Source organism: Ovis aries, chromosome 23 (assembly GCF_016772045.2).
Source record: "Ovis aries strain OAR_USU_Benz2616 breed Rambouillet chromosome 23, ARS-UI_Ramb_v3.0, whole genome shotgun sequence".
Taxonomy (NCBI): Eukaryota; Metazoa; Chordata; class Mammalia; order Artiodactyla; family Bovidae; genus Ovis; species Ovis aries.
Genome location: NC_056076.1, coordinates 8,690,704 through 8,712,645, shown reverse-complemented (window position 1 = coordinate 8,712,645; position 21,942 = coordinate 8,690,704). Strand labels below are relative to the sequence as shown.

The 21,942-nt window shown below is 41.6% G+C and overlaps 1 protein-coding gene across 1 annotated transcript in view; it reads right to left on the bottom strand.

The window, feature by feature from the left end:
- The window catches only part of TMX3 (thioredoxin related transmembrane protein 3), a 38,167-nt gene extending 17,054 nt beyond the window's left edge, over nt 1-21,113 (bottom strand). The window contains exons 1-9 of the mRNA XM_027961089.2: nt 20,879-21,113; nt 19,924-19,978; nt 16,592-16,631; nt 15,242-15,365; nt 8,002-8,047; nt 6,656-6,736; nt 4,541-4,640; nt 3,806-3,883; nt 968-1,034 (exon numbers count right to left, since the gene is read on the bottom strand). Coding sequence (XP_027816890.1) covers nt 968-1,034; nt 3,806-3,883; nt 4,541-4,640; nt 6,656-6,736; nt 8,002-8,047; nt 15,242-15,365; nt 16,592-16,631; nt 19,924-19,978; nt 20,879-20,924 — 637 coding nt within the window. The 5' untranslated portion in view covers nt 20,925-21,113. The remainder of the gene's footprint in view (nt 1-967; nt 1,035-3,805; nt 3,884-4,540; nt 4,641-6,655; nt 6,737-8,001; nt 8,048-15,241; nt 15,366-16,591; nt 16,632-19,923; nt 19,979-20,878) is intronic.
- Nucleotides 21,114-21,942: the final 829 nt, after the last annotated feature.

The window sequence follows — 21,942 nt, the reverse complement described above, 5'->3', positions numbered from 1 at the left end:
CACACTCCTACTAAATCGTCTCCCTGGGCTGATGGTTATTCTTGGATGATGTACTTATGGACAATATTCTACTCTAATTTCTTTGCTCTTCTGTATTTTATGACATTCTTTTTCTTAAGTAAAACAAAATCACATATAATGTCAAACACAGTATTTTAGCCCTTTTCTAATATCATATCCTTCCTCTGACAGGAAATATAATATCCAAGAGAATTATGTCCTGATTTAGAAATATAAGTCTGAAAAATGATCACAACTGCATGAAACAGTGGCTGATAGAAGACTGGATTGGATTTGCAGGAAGACTGGATTTTATTGACTTCTTCAAAGATGTGCTTTTTTGGTCACTTGCTAAACAGAACATTTTCAAGTTATCACACCTTTAAATTAAGTAATATAGTGCAAACCTGAAAGTATTTATGGATTCAGGTTGATGACTTAGGAGAGTACACATAAAACTAGAAGTTGGACACTGAGCCACAATCTCCACTCCAGGTCAAATTTTCTAAAGATTATACACGAAAGTGATAAAACAAACTCATTAAGAAATACCACTCCCCCTGAGCTTCATCTCCATGCTCCTGACATTACCAACAACAATGAAAAGGCAGGATAAGCAGGCTTCACTGTGGAAGGATGGCTTATTTCTTCCACTTCTTTGTGTGTCTCAAATGTCAGACCCTTTTAAAATGAATTCTGAATATTTTAAAATAGCGCTCATTTATAAAGAAGGCAAATGATCTGATTTAAAAAAAAGAAAAAGAAATTTATTGTAAGGAAACTCAGAATGAAAGACCACTGAGTGGAAAACATGAAGCTGAAGGGTAAGAAAAACCCAGCAGTCACTGAACTAATGGGTTTTGTAAACAGTAGGTGCATCTGACATCAACATCTAAGGCATGTAATAGACACGGCATTTTAATTATAAGCTGTTTTGTTTTACGTCAGTTAAAATGCTGGAACTTACCATCATAAACAAAGTAGGTTTCATCTTTGAAAACAAGCACAGCAGGCATCTCTTTCAGGGTCACATACTGCATAAACCAGAAGAGTAAATGAGTTTGACAGTTAAAAATTTCAGTTGCTCACCATGAGTTTTAAAAGCATTTGAAAGATACTTGGGGGAAAACTCACAATGCTAACAAAAAAGTTACAAATGGTTAAAAAGAACACAGTCAATCTCAAGCTCATCCTGTGACTAGACTTGTTACCTCTTGATCCAGCCCCTGGTACCTGCCCTGTCTGCTATGGAGGAACCATGGAATATTCTTAGAGGTGCTAACAGACAAATGTATCACAAGAAGTGGGGTCCAGGCGGCACGCTGAAATGGCAGAGGAGCTGGGGCAGAGGTAGGGGCAGCACAGGCCTGTCCCCCCCCCAGCTCCCAGGCTGTGTGACAAAGACTCCATCACTGCACCTGTGAGTCAGCTTCCTGTGAATCCAGGATGCATCACCACCTCACCGGAGAGTAAGAGATGCTAACAAATGGGAGAGGCGAGAGTGGGCTTAGACAGTAACCTGGTTCATGAATGAGAACTCATAATGGCAATAAATAAGAAAAAATTCATTCAGTGGGTGCCTGCTTTTTAGCCCTGTGCTGTGCTTAGTCTTGTCTGACTCTGCGACCCCATGGACTGCAGCCCACCAGGCTCCTCTGGCCCTGGGGATTCTCCAGGCAAGAATACTGGAGTGGGTTGCCATGCCCTCCTCCAGGGGATCTTCCCAACCCAGGGATTGAACCCAGGTCTCCTGCATGGCAAGCAGATTCTCTACCCACTGAGCTACCAGGGGAGCTGTGTTGTACTAATTTCAAAAGAGAAAAATTATAGCAGAGAAATCAGCATCAGAGCAGGAAAGATGTAACTTAGGTAAGCCACAGAGAATTACTGTGTGAGTGTGGTAATGCTGAACCTAACAATAAACAAACCAGTAGATGACTATTACAATAAAAATAATAAAAGGAAGGACAGCTGTCCTGGACAGATTAAAAGGGAGGGAGGTATGTCTCAGGTGATGCAGCATGATCTGGTTACAATGCATTAAAAAATGCCACAGCACCATGAAGACAGCCACTGAAGGGCAGCAGTAAAGCTCTCAGGAGAGGCTCTACCATCAAGCACGCCGCTAGTCACCCATCCACATGATGCTCTCGGAGCATTTCAGAACATCCCGCGCCCCTCCCTTCCAAGGGCATCCCTGAGTGAGCCGTTCCCTGAGATCACACACCAGTGAGGCACCTGTCCCCATTACTCCTCTGAAACCGTTTCTCTTAAAACCACCACCAACCTCCAAGGTAACAAACACCACAGTTCCTCCTTCTCCTCATCTTGGTGTTTCACAAGCATCTTGCACAACTGGCCACGCCTCTCTTACACACCTTGTATCCTGGCTTCCCTTTCACCTTGTTTTCCTATTTCACTGGTGAGTTTTTCTCATTATTCTCTGCTGTCTTTCGGACCTGGGACCTTTTACCCACCACCCTCCCCAAATTTGCACTCCACGTTTGAGAAGTTTATTTTATTATTTATGCAGCTATGACTTAACTCCCAACCCTTATATCCAACAACTTATTTGATGTTTGTACCTGGATGCTTAATATGTCAACTTAAAATAAACTTTCAAAACTCGATCATTCTTCCCATACTCTTAACTTGTTCCTTCCCCAGTATTCCCAAGCTCATAAGTAACACCACCATCTACCTACCCAGTTGTTCAAACCAAAAACCTAGAGTCATCCTTTTATTTAATTACTAAAGCACATCTTTATTTTGCAATTGAACAATTCAAAGTCACGGCTAGAGTTTTTTCATGTTTGAACCTAAACAACTTATTTCTCAATCAAAGTGAATTGCAACCAAGAGAACACGTATAATGACTTCTTATTCATCTTTTTCCCTCTAAGGCAAACTCAAACAATTCCATCTCCAAACATAATTCTTTCCCTTCTCCCTAATTATTTTACTACCTTTCAAGCCTAAATCCTAGATTGTTTCAAGAGCTCAAGTGATCTTCCTGACTGAGTCTCATCCTGATCCAGTTCTTTTTGCACTTAGCAGAGGTATGTCCTCAAAACGAACTTGAGACCAAGTCCTTCCCTAGCCCTTCGGATGCGTGGCCATGACCTACAAGGCCTCCACTGGCCTCTGCCTACCTCTCGTCTCCTTTCTCACTGCAGCACAGCCACAGCAGCGACTGCTGTCACTCCACTATGCCGGGCAGGGTCTCATCTAGAGCATTTGTATCCTCTGGTCCTTGTTTCTGGTTTACTTTGGCCACAGACCTGTGTGTGGCTCCTTCACATCCCGTAAGTCCCAGTTTAAATATATTTTCTCCTCAGACAGAAACTTCTTGATCAACCAATCAAGAGCAGCCATCCGCTCCTCCGTCCGTGGGATTCTCCAGGCAAGAGTACTGGAGTGGGTTGCCATTTCCTTCTCCAGGAGATCTTCCCAACCCAGGGATCGAACCTGGGTCTCCCGCATTGCAGGCAGACACTTTACCATCTGAGCCACCAGGCAAGACTCTAAATGACTACACTGCTGCTTAATTATTTTTTTTAAAAAAGCAGTTATGATATCTTGTTTATAGCTTTGTTTCCTGAGGACCCAAGCAAAGAAAGACTCATCTACAATACTAAAATTTAATCCACTTCCCCATCCACAAGAACATAACCTCTACTGTATGAGGGTCCTGATGACTTTGGTTGTCATGAATAATCCTGCATGACACAACGATTTAAGGACAATAAACAGTTGTTGAATATACATATTAACACATTACTTAAAATTCAACTTTAAATATTACCGCAGGGACAACTTCTTCTGAGGCAGAAAAGAAGTATGTATATACAATTAATTCTGAAGCAGCATCAATGTATTTCTCCTGTGAAGATACAAACAGAAAAAAGGTGACTTTTAAATAGTAACCAAGATCAAAATTCATTCCCCATTAAACATTCAGAGCAAGTAGTATCATTGCTAAGTATTAACAGATCATGACAATTTGCTACCTTAAATCCTTTCACGTGGAAAGATTAAACATAAATAAACTGTTTCTTAGGCAAAAAACCATTATAACTAAGTGCTTTTATACACCTTCAAATAACATTCATTAAATAAAACAAGCTCAAATTATATTAATTTAATTTGCTAGTGAAGAGAAGTGCATTCCACACATGCAAAAACTACACATACATGTGCACAATAATCTCAACCAGTGAGCTTGTGCCGCAACTGCGTGTTGCAGTCTCCAAGTCTCAAAATGCTGAAAAGCGATACAGAATTTAAATAAACAGGTCAAGAACAGAAGAAAGACTAAGGTAGGCAACATCCACCCATTTTACTCAATTGTTTCATGAAGGCAAATACTATAGAGTGTATATGACAAAGTGCTTTTATTATAAAAACACTTAGATTGAACTAAAGTATTCCTAATAAGGGTGAAATAAGTCCTGAATTTTTCATGAAAGTCTTCATTGTACAGAAAATTAAATTATAATACATCTGTTCTTACGGATTAAAAAATAAAATCATTTGATACCTTCAGAGGTGACTCTCCACCTATATATACAAAAAATACACGATGTCTCTTCTGCATATGTTCAAACATTTGCTGACTCGGAAGTGGCCGAATTAGAGCCCTGTTTGAAAATAGAACAAATGAAAAAAACCTTGTACTTGAACTAAAACTAGTACATACTTTATTTCTATTTATGTCAGCCCATCATGTCTAACGTCACAAACTTTTATTACTGTATGAACTGCATTTTAGGTATATCATTCAATCAACATAAATCGTATAAACTATAGCCCATGACCACTATTAAATCACAGTACCTACAATTTGATCTACCAGTTTAAAAAATAAGCTTTAAGTATCTCCCTCTGGAGAATACCACTTTAACCAATGTTTGGATAGGCAAAGATGGGACTATAATCCATTTAGAATCCTCAGCTAAAAACAAAACCATCCACATGAGAGGTGACTTTTTTTTTCTCCCTTTCAAAAGATCATTCACACAAACACACTGTGAAATATACTATTCTAGGAGTTAATAACATCATATTTAGAATATTTATGTCTTACTCTGTCCATTTAAATGCTATGTAGTTTTAAAACACCCTGTGAAGATTAAAATCTAAAATGTTCCTAAGTATGTTATTCTTCTCAGGAAAAATAAAATGGAAAATGACAGCACATAAGAATTTTATGAAAACAAAACTATAAGAAGTTTTATTATATATTTCAAAGCCAAATAAACTGAGAAATGAACTACATCAAAGGTGACTATAAAACATATGACTTATGAAATATTATTGAAAGCTAAGAGGCAGTCTTCTTCTAAATGTGGTCTATAAGATTTTTATTCCATCACATTTGCAAAAAGAACAAGATGTATTCTGCAAAGGCAAACATATTTTCAAAATGCACAGTTCTTTAAATGCATTGCATCACTCTATTCTAGTCTCTGTTTTCACGTGTGAGTAATTAACTGGTAAGTGACGCAACTCCAGAAGTGATTCTTGAAATTTCCTTTGCAGTAGATTCAGTCCTGGTTACATCAGGAGAAGGCCCTCTTAAAATTGCCAAAACATAAAGACTAATCTAAACCATAGAGGAATAAAGTAATCCTACTAGAGATCCCCTCATATACTATAAAGTTACCTCAAAACTATTCACAAAGCAAATAAAATGAAACATACAATCGGTAAGAAAATACAGTAAAAATTATACTTTATCAAAGCTTTGCAAACTTTAATATTCAAAGATCATTCCTAATTCTGTCTTTTCTCAAATAATTTAAGCTAGATAGTATCATGCCACCCAACAAATCCACCCTAGTATTTCAATTTAACTTAAAAATATTTAGAGCTATCAATATACTACATCCTGTCAAACTCATAAGCTACTATATTTTCAAAGTAACCTACTTTGATAAATGTTCTCCTCAAGAAGTTGCACCAACTCTATATATGCTAGCAAGATGTAGATTAAAAAAAAAAAAAAATCACCAGATTCAAACCAAAAGGAAAGACAAAATTTGTTTTCTTAGCAGTAAAACTTCAGAGATCTGAAACTCAAAAAGATCTCTGGGTTGTAATTACATTATATTCTAAGCAAAATGTGCAACAATACCTCACAGCTGGCATACAGGAGCATGTGAAAGATGAGGGAAAGAATCTTAGCTACATCTCAAAAGCACCTTCACATATCACAGGCTGGGGATTAAAGCCTAAGACTATTCAGAACATCACGCTCTCTGGGGTTTCTCTTAACACTGAAACTAGACAATGAGCAAAATAATGTAAACCAGGTCATACAAAGGCGAAACCATCATAAAATAAAAATTAAGGTTCACAAAGCCGTTAGATGCAACCAAGTCTTGAAAATGTATTAAAAAAAATCCACTGGGGAAAAGCTCTTCTATACACAACATAAATTTAAATGTGAGTGAGGTCAACAAGTATGTAACATAAATCATGGGCTCCTTTATTTTTCTAGAGAAGCTCTTTGTATATGCTATGCAACTCTATCTCTCCTCACAGACAAATTTTATTTAAAAACCTAAAAATATGTATATTCAGTGCAGTTTATTAAAATACATTTAATTTTCAAATACTGATATCATAAAGACCTGTCATAATACAAACTTACCCTGACACTCTGTGAGCAAACTCAATTATATCATCTTTTGTTCGTGGTCCTCTATAATTATATGCTAAGTCTCCTTTTAATCTTAAAAGAAGAAAAGAAGATAAAAGTTTACATTAACTGTTTTCATATTTAATGATAATCACCCTCTATTGTTACACAAATTACAGCATACAAAATAGTAAATGGAGTTTTAGAAGCAGCATAATCATGGGGAAAAAATTGCTGAAAACTGCCTTCAGGGGATCAACAACTCAAAATGCAAAGAAAAAAACTACATTTTTCTAAAATTATGTGAAAATATTTCACTCTATGTTTGATAGCTGCATATATTTATGCCTTTCAATAAATGAAAAACACACATTCATGGTAAAGAACTCAAAGCATAAGTCTTACTATCTTCATATTAAAAGGTCAGTGAAAGGACAGGGAATTAAAAATATTTTGGTAAAGATAAAACCAATTTTAAGCAATATAACAGAGTAACATGATAAATGCACCAAGATTACAGAGTAAAACAATGCATTAAAAACACCTCTTCTAGAAAATTAAATAATCTTCTAAAATCTTGCCAATGAATTGTGTCCAACTAACTGAAATTTTAAAAGTTATGAAAGCGCAACTGAACACCTATACTTAAACCAAAGGAATAAAGAAGATAATTAACTGAACACAGGTAACTAAGAGGCTTAGCAAACATTTTTAAACAGTGGGAGAAGGAGGGAGGCCAACACAGAACCCAAGGAATTAAAAAAATAACTTACTTTATTACAAAAATAAGTTTCCAAGTAATTCCTCAAGGCTTCATATTACCAAAATAAGGATGAGATCAGGATTAAACTCATGAGAAAATTCAATAAAACCATGATTACAAAACAAGGCCTTTAGAATTATCACAAGATATTTTTTACTGTATATGCTCTGTGACAGACGTGGTCAAATCTACAGGTGATAACTAACATCCATCAATTTTATTCTCTTTTTCTTTCACCTCTAATGAAATAGGTCTATTTTAATTATAGAAAACTAAAATTTGTTACGAGACAGGATTCACAAGTTAAACAAAATACACTCTTGAGTACCTGAGGGGTAAAAGACCTGTTGTAATTTACAACTGTACACCTTGTCCTGCTAAGCGCCTCTCACAGTTCAACTCAAAACACATTTGGTGAATTAGCCTTAAACCACACATTAACTTAAGTGCAAAGAAAAGCAGAGATGGATCCCTCTCCCTGGACCACACTGCACCTAGAAAGAACTGCTGAACCCAAGTCTTCAATTAATATAATAAAATGTAAGTAGAGTGAACTAATAAAAATACACATATAAACATACAACACTCAACTTACAGCTTAATTGTTGGATAACCTCGAACTCCAAACTCTGAAGCAATGCCTTGATAAGAAAAAGAATAAATAATTCTAAATTTTTTAAAAATGAGAAACTAGGTAATAAATGAGCCTTTTACTTAAAAAAAATATACAAACCCATATAGATATGTTGTTCTTAACTCTTAAAAAATAATGTAAACACACAAAAAGGGAAAAACATGACTTTCTCATACAAAATAATTACTTGATAATCCAACTTATGACTTACACAAAAATACTATGACAAAATAAAAAATAAATTCCAAAAGAGTAAATTTTATCTCTAAAGTACTTATTTTAAAAGACGTTGTTTTTTTAAAAAAAATTATATATATATATATATATATATATATATATATATACAGACCCACACAAAGTCTCACTCTTCATTTCACTTCATTTACAGGACACATATTTCTCCAAAAAAGGCCCATCTCTTCCGTTAGTGTTTTCTGAGTCTTAAAAGAACTGCTTTGTACTTTAATTTTAAAAACATGAACTATAATTGCAAAAATAATTTATGATCTAGAAGCATCATTACTTGTTTTAAAAGTTCCTGCTTTTGCAATAACCTAGAGTATTAATTTCGGTTACTTCAAAGATTACTGTGAAATCCCCACATTAATTAAAATGAGATATAGTCACTACAATGGCATCTTTTTAAGGAAAACAAAAAATAGTAACAAAAATAAGGAAAAAAACAGAATTAGACGACTTTAAGAGGCATAGTAATCACTATAGAAAATCAAAACTATACTACTTTACAGATTTAAGGCAACTGGGACAGAAAAAAAGAAATAAAATATTCTCAGTAGACAAAATACAGTATATTTATACAACTATCCTAATTTATGCAAAGTATACTGTGTTTACTCACATAATCACTCCCTCTGTTCATTTTCTCTTATTTCCAGAATATTTTTTATGACAGTTGGGTATAAAAAAACTGGGTGCTGATTTACCAATCACTTTAGTAATCGTTAATCTTGGTTTCTCTCCCCCGCACCAACACACAAGAAAAAGACAAAGTGAATTTGTGACAAATAGCACCGAAAATCTGTCCTCCTTCCTTTTTCAACTCTAGACCTTCTCCCTTAAACATGAAGAGAGGTGACCAGTGATCAACAATGGCTTTTATTAGAGATGACACAAACGACAGGGGTGACAAAAATAAAAACCTGGTGTGTATGTATGGAGATACAAGTCCTGTCTCTGAATAGCCCCGTGAGCTTAGACCAATAACATAATTTATCTGTGCCTATCTCTAACTTAGGACTTAATTCTGTCAAGTGTTACACACATACATATATATAACTGAAGTATAGTTGGCTTTCAATATTATGTTAGCTACAGTATAGTGACTCACTGTTTTTATAGAGTATACTCTACCTAAGAAAAGTTATGACCAACCTAGATGGTATATTCAAAAGCAGAGACATTACTCTGCCGACTAAGGTCCATCTAGTCAAGGCTATGGTTTTTCCTGTAGTCATGTATGGATGTGAGAGTTAGTCTGTGAAGAAGGCTGAGTGCTGAAGAATTGATGCTTTTGAACTGTGGTGTTGGAGAAGACTCTTGAGAGTCCCTTGGACTGCAAGGAGATCCAACCAGTCCATTCTGAAGGAGATCAGCCCTGGGATTTCCTTGGGAGGAATGATGCTAAAGCTTAAACTCAGTACTTTGGCCACCTCATGCGAAGAGTTGACTCATTGGAAAAGACTTTGATGCTGGGAGGGATTGGGGGCAGGAGGAGAAGGGGACGACAGAGGATGAGATGGCTGGATGGCATCACAGACCCGATGGACGTGCGTCTGAGTGAACTCCGGGAGTTGGTGATAGACAGGGAGGCCTGGCGTGCTGCGATTCATGGGGTCGCAAACAGTCGGACACGACTGAGCGACTGAACTAAGGTTACTATAAAACATGGCTGTATTTCCCTGTGCTGTACAATATAACCTTGTTGCTTATTTACACACTGGTTTGTAGCTCTGAACCCCACGTTCCTATCTCACCCTGTTTCCTTCTCCCTCCTGGCATCCATAGGAGTTCAGAGCTACAAACCAGTGTGTAAATAAGCAACAAGGTTATATAGTAACCTTAGTTAGTTCAGTTGCTCAGTCACATCCCACTCTTTGCGACCCCATGAATTGCAGCACGCCAGGCCTCCCTGTCCATCACCAACTCCCGGAGTTCACTCAGATTCAAGTCCATCGAGTCAGTGATGCCATTCAGCCATCTCATCCTCTGTCGTCCCCTTCTCCTCCTGCCCCCAATCCCTCCCAGCATCAGAGTCTTTTCCAATGAGTCAACTCTTTGCATGAGGTGGCCAAAGTACTGGAGTTTCAGCTTTAGCATCATTCCCTCCAAAGAAATCCCAGGGCTGATCTCCTTCAGAATGGAATTTTGATATCAATATATACATTGGTTAGGGCTTCCCTGGTGGCTCAGAGGTTAAAGCATCTGCCTCCAATGCAGGAGATTCAGGTTCGATCCCTGGGTCGGGAAGATCCCCTGGAGAAGGAAATGGCAATCCACTCCAGTATTCTTGCCTGGAGAATCCCACGGACAGAGAAGTCTAGTAGGTTACAGTCCACGGGGTCGCAGAGTCAGACACGACTGAGCGACTTCACCTCACCTATACATTGGTTTTATTTGTCAGACTCCACCAACAAGTGATAGCATACAATATTTATCATTTTTTGCCTGCCTTATTTCACTAAGCATATTACTTTTTAGGTCCACTCATGTTGCTGCAAATGGCAGAATTTCACTCTTTTATGACTAAATATTCCACTGTGTGTATGTGTGTCTCTCTCTCTATATATAGCACATCATCTTAGAGCAATCATCTGTTGATGGGCACTTGGATTGTTTCCATGTCTAAGGTATTATAAATACTGCCGCTATTGGGGTGCATTTATCTTTTCAAATTAGAGTTTTCATTTTTCAAGATATATACCCAGGAGTGGGATTGCTGGATCATAGGGTAGTTCTAGTATTTTAAGGAAGCTTCATACTGTTTTCCAAAGCGGCTATATCAATTTAATTCCCACCTACAGTACACAACTGTTTTCTCCACATCCTTGCCGACATAGGTCATTTATAGACTTTTTGATAATGGCCATTCTGAGAGATGAGAGATGACATGCCTTTGTGGCTTTGATTTGCATTTCTCTAGTAATTAGTGATGTTAATCATCTTTTCACATGCCTGTTAGCCATCTGTATGTCTTTTTTTGGAGAAAAGTCTATTTAGGTCTTCTCCCCATTTTTTAATCAGGTAGTTTTTTTATATAAGCTGTTTCTATATTTTGGTATTAAACTCTTATTGGTCATATCATTTGCAAATACTTCTGGGTCAAGGATATTCTAACTGAATACTGTTGTTACTGAAATTGCCCTCTTCTGAGTAAAGATATAGATTATGTGAGTAAATATGTTCTTAATGCTCCTCACCTCAAATTAAGAAGGCAGGCAAACATAAGCCCTGATTACCTTCAACTTCACCTAATTAAGAAGTGCCAAAATACAGAGACAAATGTCACTGATCTGGAGAGGGAGGGTATACCCAGTAGCAACTGCTTACATAACTCAGCGTAAAATCTGTACACAAATCAAATAAAGAAAATGAAATAGGCAATCAACGAGAAAAATGGTGGTGGAATTGTATAGCTGATGTTACGGTTCTCGTAACAGGCTGCAGTGTGAGAATCCCAGCTCCACACTTCGTGCCATCACTTAATCTCCTTGACCTCAGTTTTCTTGCCTTTAAGATGGAGTTGATGCCACCCACCCTTTAGCCACTTGGTTCTTTGAACATTAACTTCCATCCCTGATAGAATTTCAGCTGACAGTGCTGGGGGAGGGAGGAGAAGGGAGCTACCAGCATCCAGTGAGCAGAGGCCAAGGTCGGGGCTGAACATCCGACAATGCACAGGAAACTCTTCTCCCCCTAAAACGTCTTCTGGCCCCAAATGTCCACCGGACCAAGTCAGAACAACCTTGAAATACAGTCACTGACTAGAAGGGTTATACTCTAGAAATGTACGACTGATCTGCAAATGTATCTGCAATCACAGAATGAGAATAAGAATCTTATTGGCCAAATGCCCCTGCAAGTTTATACACCACAGAGAGGTAAAATATGATCTTTATATAAAATGATGTCACACTCAGGCAGAGGAATAAGTAGAATTTTCAGTGGTTTCGTAATAGAAATAAGTATGTGATTACAGGTAACATGGTAACATTTTAACTTTTGGATGAGAACATTTTTGTCCTCATTTTTTAAGGAACATGTAGAAAAAGAAAGGCCAAAGTAACAGCTGAATTTACACTGGATATAATACATCAAATAACACTAAGAAGTTGTATAAATAGTTAAAACCATGCCATTAAGAAATATCTGATACAATTCCAAATACATATTGCAGGATAAATCAGGAAAGTTCAAATCTCTCACATTCAACAAGTCTATACACAGAGACTTGCTGGATTGAATATGATGGTGCTTATTTCAATCACTGCAATTACATGATTGAGAACTAAGCTACCCTCAAATAGTCTGAGAGATTTTCTCTACTTGATCACTGAATAATCCTATCCCATGCCAAACTGAAATCCCTTAACGAGCCATCAAAATTATACTTTACTTCGTGATTCTCTAACTCAAGAATCACCCGAAGTCCATGTTAAAAATACAGATTCTCATGACTCAATCTGATTTTCATTTGGTAGGGGAGGTGTGGGCCTTTGGAATCTGAATTCATACTGAGCACCCAGGTATCCTAACACAGGTAGCCTGCAGGCTAAACGCTGGGAAACACTGATGCCGTGACCATCTGCAAAGCCGCCTGTGGAGATGGGAGAGACACGTAGGAAACTGCCAGTCCTCCAGGGCTCCACGGTTAGAGGCAGAACACTGCCTCTAGCCTGAAAAGGAAATGCAATGTCTTCGCCTGTTTGAGTCCAAGTTCTACTAAAATGCCTGTATTTGAGCTGCCCTGAAATATTCAAGAAAGCTGTAAGAATTATATGCCAAAAATCTATTTGTAATCTCTAAACAGTAGTTTTTGAATACTTAACAACTTTCTTTTTTTGTAAGGAAGATGGTATTTTTCTCCATAGCACAAAAAACATCTTCTTGATCTATAAGGTGAAAAACGCATCCATCGCTGACATCAACTACTAGCCAATTTACTTATGTTTATTGACTACCCTTTGACTCAGTGAAACAAATGAATTACTATATAGACAAGTGCAGGTGTATGCACGTCTAATCAACATACACGCCTAGACGTAAGCATTTACTTTCACAACAGTTAAAAAGAGTGATTTCTTAAACACTGTGAAAGATATCAAGAAATATCAACTCGACCATATTATCTAACTTCTTACCATCCATCTCACCCTCTCCTAAAGTCGCAGCAGTTCACCTGTGTGATTCAACAATTCTCGTTCTAATATCTCACCTGCACTCTAGCTCCCCATGTTCCCAAGCACCAATAAAGCAAAACACCACAAAGTTGGAACAGCTACTAACACAAAAACACAGAATTAAATGTAATTGTTTTTTTCCTGGTGATGGTAATATAGTTCAGTGTGAGTTTTGCTAAGACTCTTACACTATTATTTTCAATTGTTTTTTTTTATACCAGAGCCAATATATCACATCTGTGATTTAACCCTTGCAAATGTCTATTAAGAATTACTGTCTCTTTACTCCCCGGCCAATCACTCAAGTCTGGCCTCCCAGTATCCTATATCAAGATGCATACAAAAGTCAGCTTAAATAATGTTTTTGCCTATAACTGCTCTTTTCATCCTACAGGTTTCTGCCAAAAGCATTTTTATCAAATCACCTGCCTTCTCAAAAATGTGTGTTAGCGCTCTATCGATAACTGACAGAACCCAAAACACCTTGTCCCACCTGAGAGGCTCTTAAAGTCTGGTATTATCCTCAGCACTTGACAAGTGCAAGCCATTGTGCCCGGGCTTTTGAATAAGAAATATTAATACAATCCTCACAACCTTGAAAATTATCATTCTCTCATTTACAGACAAGGGAACTAACATTCAGAGAGGTTAACACTTCCCCAAAGCCACAAAAGAAAGAGACGACTGACCTGGATTTAAAACCTAGGTTTGTCTTCTTCTAAATTTATACCCAGAGTACAGTGCTGACTTCCTAAAATGAAGTACGCATTTCGTATGTCATACTTCCACTTTCTTCATTAATTAATGGAAAAAGGAACCTACATTTTATTGCACACTACAAGGGATTGTACACGTGCTGTATTATTTTAATCTCAAAACAACCAATACAAAATGCATCATAATTAAACACTTACTGGTGTAGAAATCAAAGTTTAGCGATTTGTTAAATGTTAAGAAATGCTCCCTGGGCTATGGAAAACAGCAGCAGGCAGAGTGGGATCTAATCTACTTTCTGAGCCATGCTCTCCCCAAGTCTGTGTGACACCTCATATTCTCTAAACTTAATTTTGCCTTTTCCCAAATCTTTTAAGACAGGTATTGGTAAACTTTACCTGTACAGGGTCTGACAATAAACATTTTAGGCTTTGTGGGGCGACAGTCTCTGTTGTAAATACTTGATTCTGCCTCTGGGTCACAAAAACAGCCACGGAGCCAACAGCAAACACAGGAGTGACTCTGGTCCAGCGGAGCTCCATGCACAAAGCGGACGGGGGCCAGGCTGTCCAGGGCTGCGGTCTGCCAGCCTCTGCCTGAAGACATTCTAGTCTCTGGTACAGAATCGCTGAACTCATCTTCAGCTCTACAATTTCGCTGTAATACCCTCTCTAATGTGAGAACTCTCCTGATCCCCACTTGCGTGTATGTTAGTTCGCCTCATCTTTCAAGCTCCGGTGGACTCCTCTACCACGCCACTCAGGCTGCTCAGACAACAAACTCTCCTTCTTCACCCTCACAGCGACATCCAGAGTTCACCACTCCATCTCCTGTAGTTGTCTCAAGCAACTGATTATCTCAAGTGGGCTCCCAGTAGGAACAGGGGCTTCTACATCTGCACTGAGTATAAGATTAACAGAGATTACGTCTCACACATTCAACAGGTAACCCATCTAACTCGTAAAACACAGTCTGAAATCTCTTCTCCCTGTTACCTTAAATACTGCTTCCTGTAATCAAAACACTTGCGTTACGAGAACAGAAAAACAATAAACTGAACAGCTGCTTACTGGAATAGGAAGTAGCATCCATCTTTCCCACTTTCACTGGAGAACCGATGCTTTTCATCTCAAGACCGACTTCATTCCAAATTGGTTCCAGCTTTTTACAATGGCCACACCATGGTGCATAAAACTTGTTTGAAAAAAAAGAGAGGGAAAACCACAAAGATGTTGTTACTACTGTGGAGGTCAGTCTTAACTGTAAAAGAATCTTTTTCCCTAAACGATTGGATAATAATCTATTTTAGACCAAAAGTCTAAATATAATTTTTAAAGTGGTTACACAATAAACACACACACAAATCTAGACATGTCAACCTCCAGGATACAACTCAACACTTTAACTGATATTAAAGTCATTTTAAATGGCCACTGATATCTATTTCAGATGTCTATTTAAAATAGATAATTTACAATTAAAAACATCTCTGCTCCCAAATGAGTATATCCATGTTAGATATAAAATTAAACCACCAAATACACTTCATATATCACATGCACACCCCTTAAGTGTTAATAATAAACATCAACTTCTTTTTATTGCAAAAACTGCAATACAGTAGGTGACTCTGCTCCTGTAAGTATAATCACTGGTAAGACAGTTTGGCACAGCGACAAGTCAGGCTGATGAAACTAAAATCCTGGTTCTTCCTTCTTTAGGATCACCAGATAGTTGGGGTGGTGCTCAGGTGCCTCCCATTAGGTAGCATAACAAAATCTGTTTGTTTTGTACTTTTATGAAATAAGATTTAACTCTCTTGTAATATCAGCCTATGGAAACATTCAAACATATATCGAAAGAGACAGACAAACCAGGGAGCTTTACGCCTCGCTGCCTGGCTTCAGTGACCGTCAGCTCTACGCGTCTCATTCCATCTCTCTCGCTGCCACTCACCCCACTTTCTCACTGAGGCATGTCAAAATGCACCCCAGACATCACAGGGTTTAAACACATTCAAAACGTCAAAGCGAGGAAAAGCAGATGGACAGCTGATTCTCTCACTACCAAGATGAAAATATGACTTTGATTGCCAAGTGATACTAATACACTCAATCTCTTGGATGAAATGAAATACTGAGTGAATTCTGTGATAAAACCATACCATAATCTCCCTCAGACATCATGCACAAGTGGACCTTGTGAGAATTTCACCAAAAACAGGCTCTCCGGCCAGAGATCCTAAGGCTCTGAGGTTCACTTTAATATAAAAACCCTGACAGTACTACCTGAGAAGACAAAGTGGGTTATGCACACTGGTCCTGGTACTGTCTGTTACCACATTTGGGTGAGGAGAATGGAAAGTCACATTTAAAATAAGGGAGGGATGGTTGATCTGTACAAAAAAATTATATACTCACATCTACAAGCCAAATGTCATCTTTTCGATTTTCTTTAAACCTAAAAAACAAGAACACAGATCTTGACTGTAGGTTTCCACAACAGAATAGCACAGGTAAAGACAACAAATTGATAAATGCAGGGCACAGGACAAATTTTTCAATAAGTTTTACTTCAAAATTTTACTCAGTGACCTCTAGATCTTATCCATTTAACACCTTAATAAAACAAGAGCAATGATAAAGTAATTAGGAGTAAAAATTCAAGTGGGACTCTGTAGAAACAAATGCTTCAGCTTGGAGCCCCTCTCCTCCACTTACACCTGTGCCTAACAGTGAACAGAGCAGGGCGGGGCAGGGGTGAGCCTTAGGAAGTCTGCTGGCAGGCCCGGCCCCTGGGTGGGATCTGGGGACTTGGCTCTCAGGCAGGTTACCCCATTTCCCGTTGAGGGGTTTACAGTAAAAAGTTCTATTTTATATTCATCTTGTGGGGCTACCCAAGAAAGTGTCATGGCCACCTTAAGCAAACTGTTCAACCAGAACGCTCTAACCAATGGTCATTATTCTTGATGTCTTTGCAGGCAGCTTTGCACCCAGAGGTAAAGGGCGGGGGCCACTGTCTCCCATCATTTGATGCTTAATAGCCTCTCTCCTAGGCAATGGCACCCCACTCCAGTACTCTTGCCTGGAAAATCCCATGGACAGAGGAGCCTGGTGCTGCAATCCCTGGGGTCGCTGCGAGTCGGACACGACTAAGCAACTTCACTTTCACTTTTTACTTTCATGCACTGGAGAAGGAAATGGCAACCTACTCCGTGTTCTTGCCTGGAGAATCCCAGGGACTGCGGAGCCTGGTGGGCTGCCGTCTATGAGGTCGCACAGAGTCGGACACGACTGAAGCGACTTAGCAGCAGCAGCCTCTCTCTCCTATCCCATCGATAGGAAGGAGCTGACTGGTACAGAATCCCAGACAGGGCCCCGGGTGGAAAGGAAGGTGTCAGGGCTAATATGGAGGGTCCACTGTACACCCATGACTGCGCTCACTGATGTGGGGCTGGGGCTGCAAACCCTAGGCATCACCAGATCCAGTGCCCTCGGGGAATCTACACAGCAAACAAACATGGTCTCACGGGACCTGACAGTGCGGCCCAAGTCAGTGCAAGGCACGGGGACAGCTGGACCCAACCTAGAGACAGTGTCATCTGCAGTCAGGATCCAGAGGGTCTATGGGGCGATGAGGAGCCAAGGCACTCCATCTGCTGAGAACACTCTGGCCCGGCGTGGTCATCAGTCCCTGGGGAGTTAGTTTAGCCCTGGCCAGGGTTAGACAAGCAGGGCAGCCTTCTCACTCCGGTTCAGTCTCCTTCAGCCATGGCAACCCCTGCTCACCAGCCCAAGCTAGGACGGTGCCTGAATTTCCAAGGGCCATCCTCTTGTGGGCCCAGGAGGCAATTCACTGCACGTCCGCTCACTCTGGGATGAAGAATAGTTCAGTCCCCGTGTTTAGCTGACAAGCATAGGATGCTCGTTGGCTACTTCCCTTAGTCCCTTAGTCAGCACAGGGCCATTCTGGTGAGCGTCATGGACAGAACAGAGTGCCTATCAGGGGCAGGACCAACCCTAATCCCAGGGCTTCATCTTCACAGGGGTCCAGCAACAGGCAGGAGCAGAAAGCACAAATCCAGAACCCAGGCCCGGTTAACGGCCTCCTTGCCCACTGTCCTTGATCCCTCACCTCAGATCCAGGAGCTCACAGGAGGCTTGGGCAGCCACGGACGCTAGGAAGGTGGGCCAGAAAAGCTTTTCACTTACAGGAGACTCTGTTGTTGCTTAGCTGCTCAGTCATGTCCAACTCTCTGCGACCCCATGGACTGTATCCCGCCAGGCTCCTCTGCAAGATTTCCCAGGCAAGAATCCTGGAGTGGCTTGCCATTCCCTTCTCCAGGGGCTCCTCCTGACCCAGGGATCAAACCTCATCTCCTGCACTGGCAGGCGGCTTCTTTACCATGTGGGAAGCACATTACAGGAGGGCCAACCCTGTCAGTGCAGCAGCATCCAGCTGAGGAAAGTCAGGGTCCCAGACTCATGCACCGGCTCACTCCCGCTTTCTCCTCCTCGGAAAGGAGCAGATCTGGGGTGCCACACCCTTCAGGGCACCACAAACTTTAATAAAATCACCTCAGTGTTAACAGTGGCTTCTCTGAGAATTGAAGCGCCTGTAACAATCCACGAGGGTGTCCAATACCCACCAGGAAGGCTGCTGAGTGCCCTGTGGGACCCTGGGGCTCTCTGCTCATCAGAGCACCCTGCTGCGGGCAGGGGTGGTGAACGAGGACAACTAGCCAAACGGAGAGTCAAGACTTGACTCACTCACTGCGCCAGTGCAGGCCGGCAGACAGAAATGAGCTGCCAGCTCCTCAGCACTGAGAGATGCATCTCACCCGGGAGGAGGCCCAAACCAAAGGCATCTGCCTCGCCCCAAAGGCGTCTGCCTTGCCGAGGACCCAGGCGGAGAGGGGAGGGATGAGGGAAGGGACAGGAGAGGAGAGATACTGAGTCCACGTGCAGAAAGGGTCTCAGCCAAGCCCCTCAATAAGGAGGTTTCCCTAAGCAATGCCTGAGGCGAGGCCCCCACCAGCATGTCTCCACAAGGGACCCCCAGGCTGAGAATGCAGACGCACACACAGGAGCCCAGCTGGCCTGGGGGCCTGAGTCTGCGACTAGGGCTCACCCCACCCCAGAGAGCTTGGTGCACTGTCTGTGCCCCACGTCTGGTGTGGGGAGAGCAACTTCCCCCCAGAGCCCTGCCAGGAAAAGCCATGTCACTGCCCATGCTCAGGCCTAAAAGCCACACACAGGATTCTGTTCTGAAGCCAGACTCCTCACCTACAACAAGCAAGGCCTGGGGGATTCACCCTGTGTTACTGGATGGTTACCAAACTCCAGCACCCACTCAGCAGTGACTAACAACATACAGGTAAAACAGAAGACTCTAGCAGTTTTTACTCTTATGACTGTTCATAGAACTGCCGAGTGCAATCCTATTTTGTGCATATACAGCACTTAGTGCAACTCCTGGAGCAAAACTGGTGCTAGGTAAGCACTGCCCATTGTTTGCTATTAAAAGATTATATTCACACAATGCAGTGCACTTGAAACTAACATGTAAGTCAACTACACTTCAAAGAAAAAAACAAAATCTACCTCCAAACAAAATTAGCAAATTACCTACGACAGATTTATGCGCTCAATAAAACAAGTGTTATTTTAAAAAATACTAGACTCATACCGGTATTCATATAACATCACAGCTGGAAGAAATGAAGATACTATTTAAAAACATGTATACTCACGAGTCGTCTAGATCTTCCACCTGTCCTTTACAGAAAGCCAGATCCAGCAGAAAAACTGAAAACAAAAGGCAAAATATATACAGTGAAATACATGCTAATTCATCTTCTGGCTTCCATTATACGCTTATTCACCTATAAAATGTTTCCGGCTTTTTACAACCTCCCAAAACACACATCATTCACCCATCCGAGGACACAAATTAGGCAAAAGCATAAGTCGTTCACCTGTTTAATAAATATTTATGACCATGTGGTGACAGCAAGTTCTACCTAGGCCAGTAATTCTAAAGGACGGAAGTTCTTTTTAAATAAATTTTTACTTTCATCCTGTTTTTCACCATCTCAGCTTTTGGGGTAGACGTGAACATTGTCTATATTTCTTTTTCTCTAGAAGCAATTATCTTCTCAGCGATAAACTTCAAATGCCATTCAAAAATATTGCCCCCCGCCCCCGAAACTGACAGAAACAACATTGGGTTGGACTCCTAACAACCGATCACGGAGCAGCGCCGGGCACGCGGTGGGAGCTAAACGGTGCGAGTGGACCCGTCGTGGGGAGGACGACGAGGCGAGCTCGAGACTGAGCAGGACCCGCCGATCCCCAGGCCACGCCGCACAGCCCCCGGGCCCGGCCAGGATGCGCCCGCGCGGGCCAGGATGCCTCCGAGCTGGCCAGGCTCAGAGCCCAGCGCCGAGCAGGTGTGCGCGCCCGCCGGGAAGGAGCGCCCTCGACGCCAGCCGACGGAGCCCGCGCTCCGCGGACCCCCTACCGCCCCGACGGCCGGTCGGAAGGCGCGCGTCTCCAGCGGAGCCGCGTCGGGTTAAGGGCCCCACAGCGCCCACTCTGTGTCGGGACCCGGGACCCGGGACGGGAAAGCATCTCGGCGACCGCGCAGGCCTCTCCCCTCCCGGAGACGGTCCCCGTGCCCGCCCGCATCGCCCCCGCGGCCTCTACCTGCGGCCCACAGCCGCAGGGCGGGCCCGCGCCTCCAAGATGCCATGCTCGCCGCACAGGCGCTGCCAGAGCCGACTCAGCGCCCGCGACAGAAACGAGCACCGGCGGCCGCCGCCTGCGCGCCCGGAACGGGAAGCCGGCCGGCCGCGCCGCGGAAGGGAAGCGCGGGGCTGCGGCGGCGGGCGGGGGGAGCCGGCCTCCGACACCCGCCCAGGCCCCGCCGACCTCCGCCTCTGAGCATGCGCGGAGCCGCGGGGCCTGAGCGGAGCCGGCACGCATGCGCGGGACTGGCACGCATGCGCGGTCGCAGCCCCGAATCTCCTGCGCCTGGGACGGCCTCCGGGAGCGTGGGAACCTAGGGTGCGGGCGTGGGCGCCAGGGGACCCTTCCCGGAAGTTAAATGCGCGCCAGTATTTGAACGGAAGACGAGGTAGACTGGCAACGCTAGAGATTTAATCCTGCCATCTCTTTCACCTGCTGCTCTTATTCAGTTGGTAGTCCTTAAAAAAGATGGGTCTTAACAGTGGAAAGCTGGAAGACTCTGAATGCCGAGTAACCCTACATGTATTTGCAGAATGAGTTTGGAATTTTCTTTGACCCCCATTTGCAACCTGCGAGATCAGTTTCACAGAAGTAAACTCCATTAATGCGTTTTTACCAGCTAAGCCTTCCTTTTAAAAAGTGTTTCACTTGAAACTTGAAAACATGAAGTTAATCATGGGATGTGATTTTTTTTATGATTTGTTCAAGTTTCCGGATTTTTGAAATAAGTAAACTAACTGCTATGAAATATTTATATTGCTGTGTGGTTTTCTACATAAAAGTTATTCGTAAAAGCTATTGAGTTTTATATGATAGTGATCGCTGCAGGAACTACTACCAATTATTGAATATGTGTTATGAGAAAAAAATGGATTATGATGTCAGCCCATTCACCATAGGTTCAAAATTCTATGAGGCAGAAGGCTCATTAGTCAGTTCAGTTCCTTCATTCGTGCCGGACTCTTTGCGACCCATGAACTGCAGTACACCACGCTTCCCTGTCCATCCTTAACTCCCAGAGC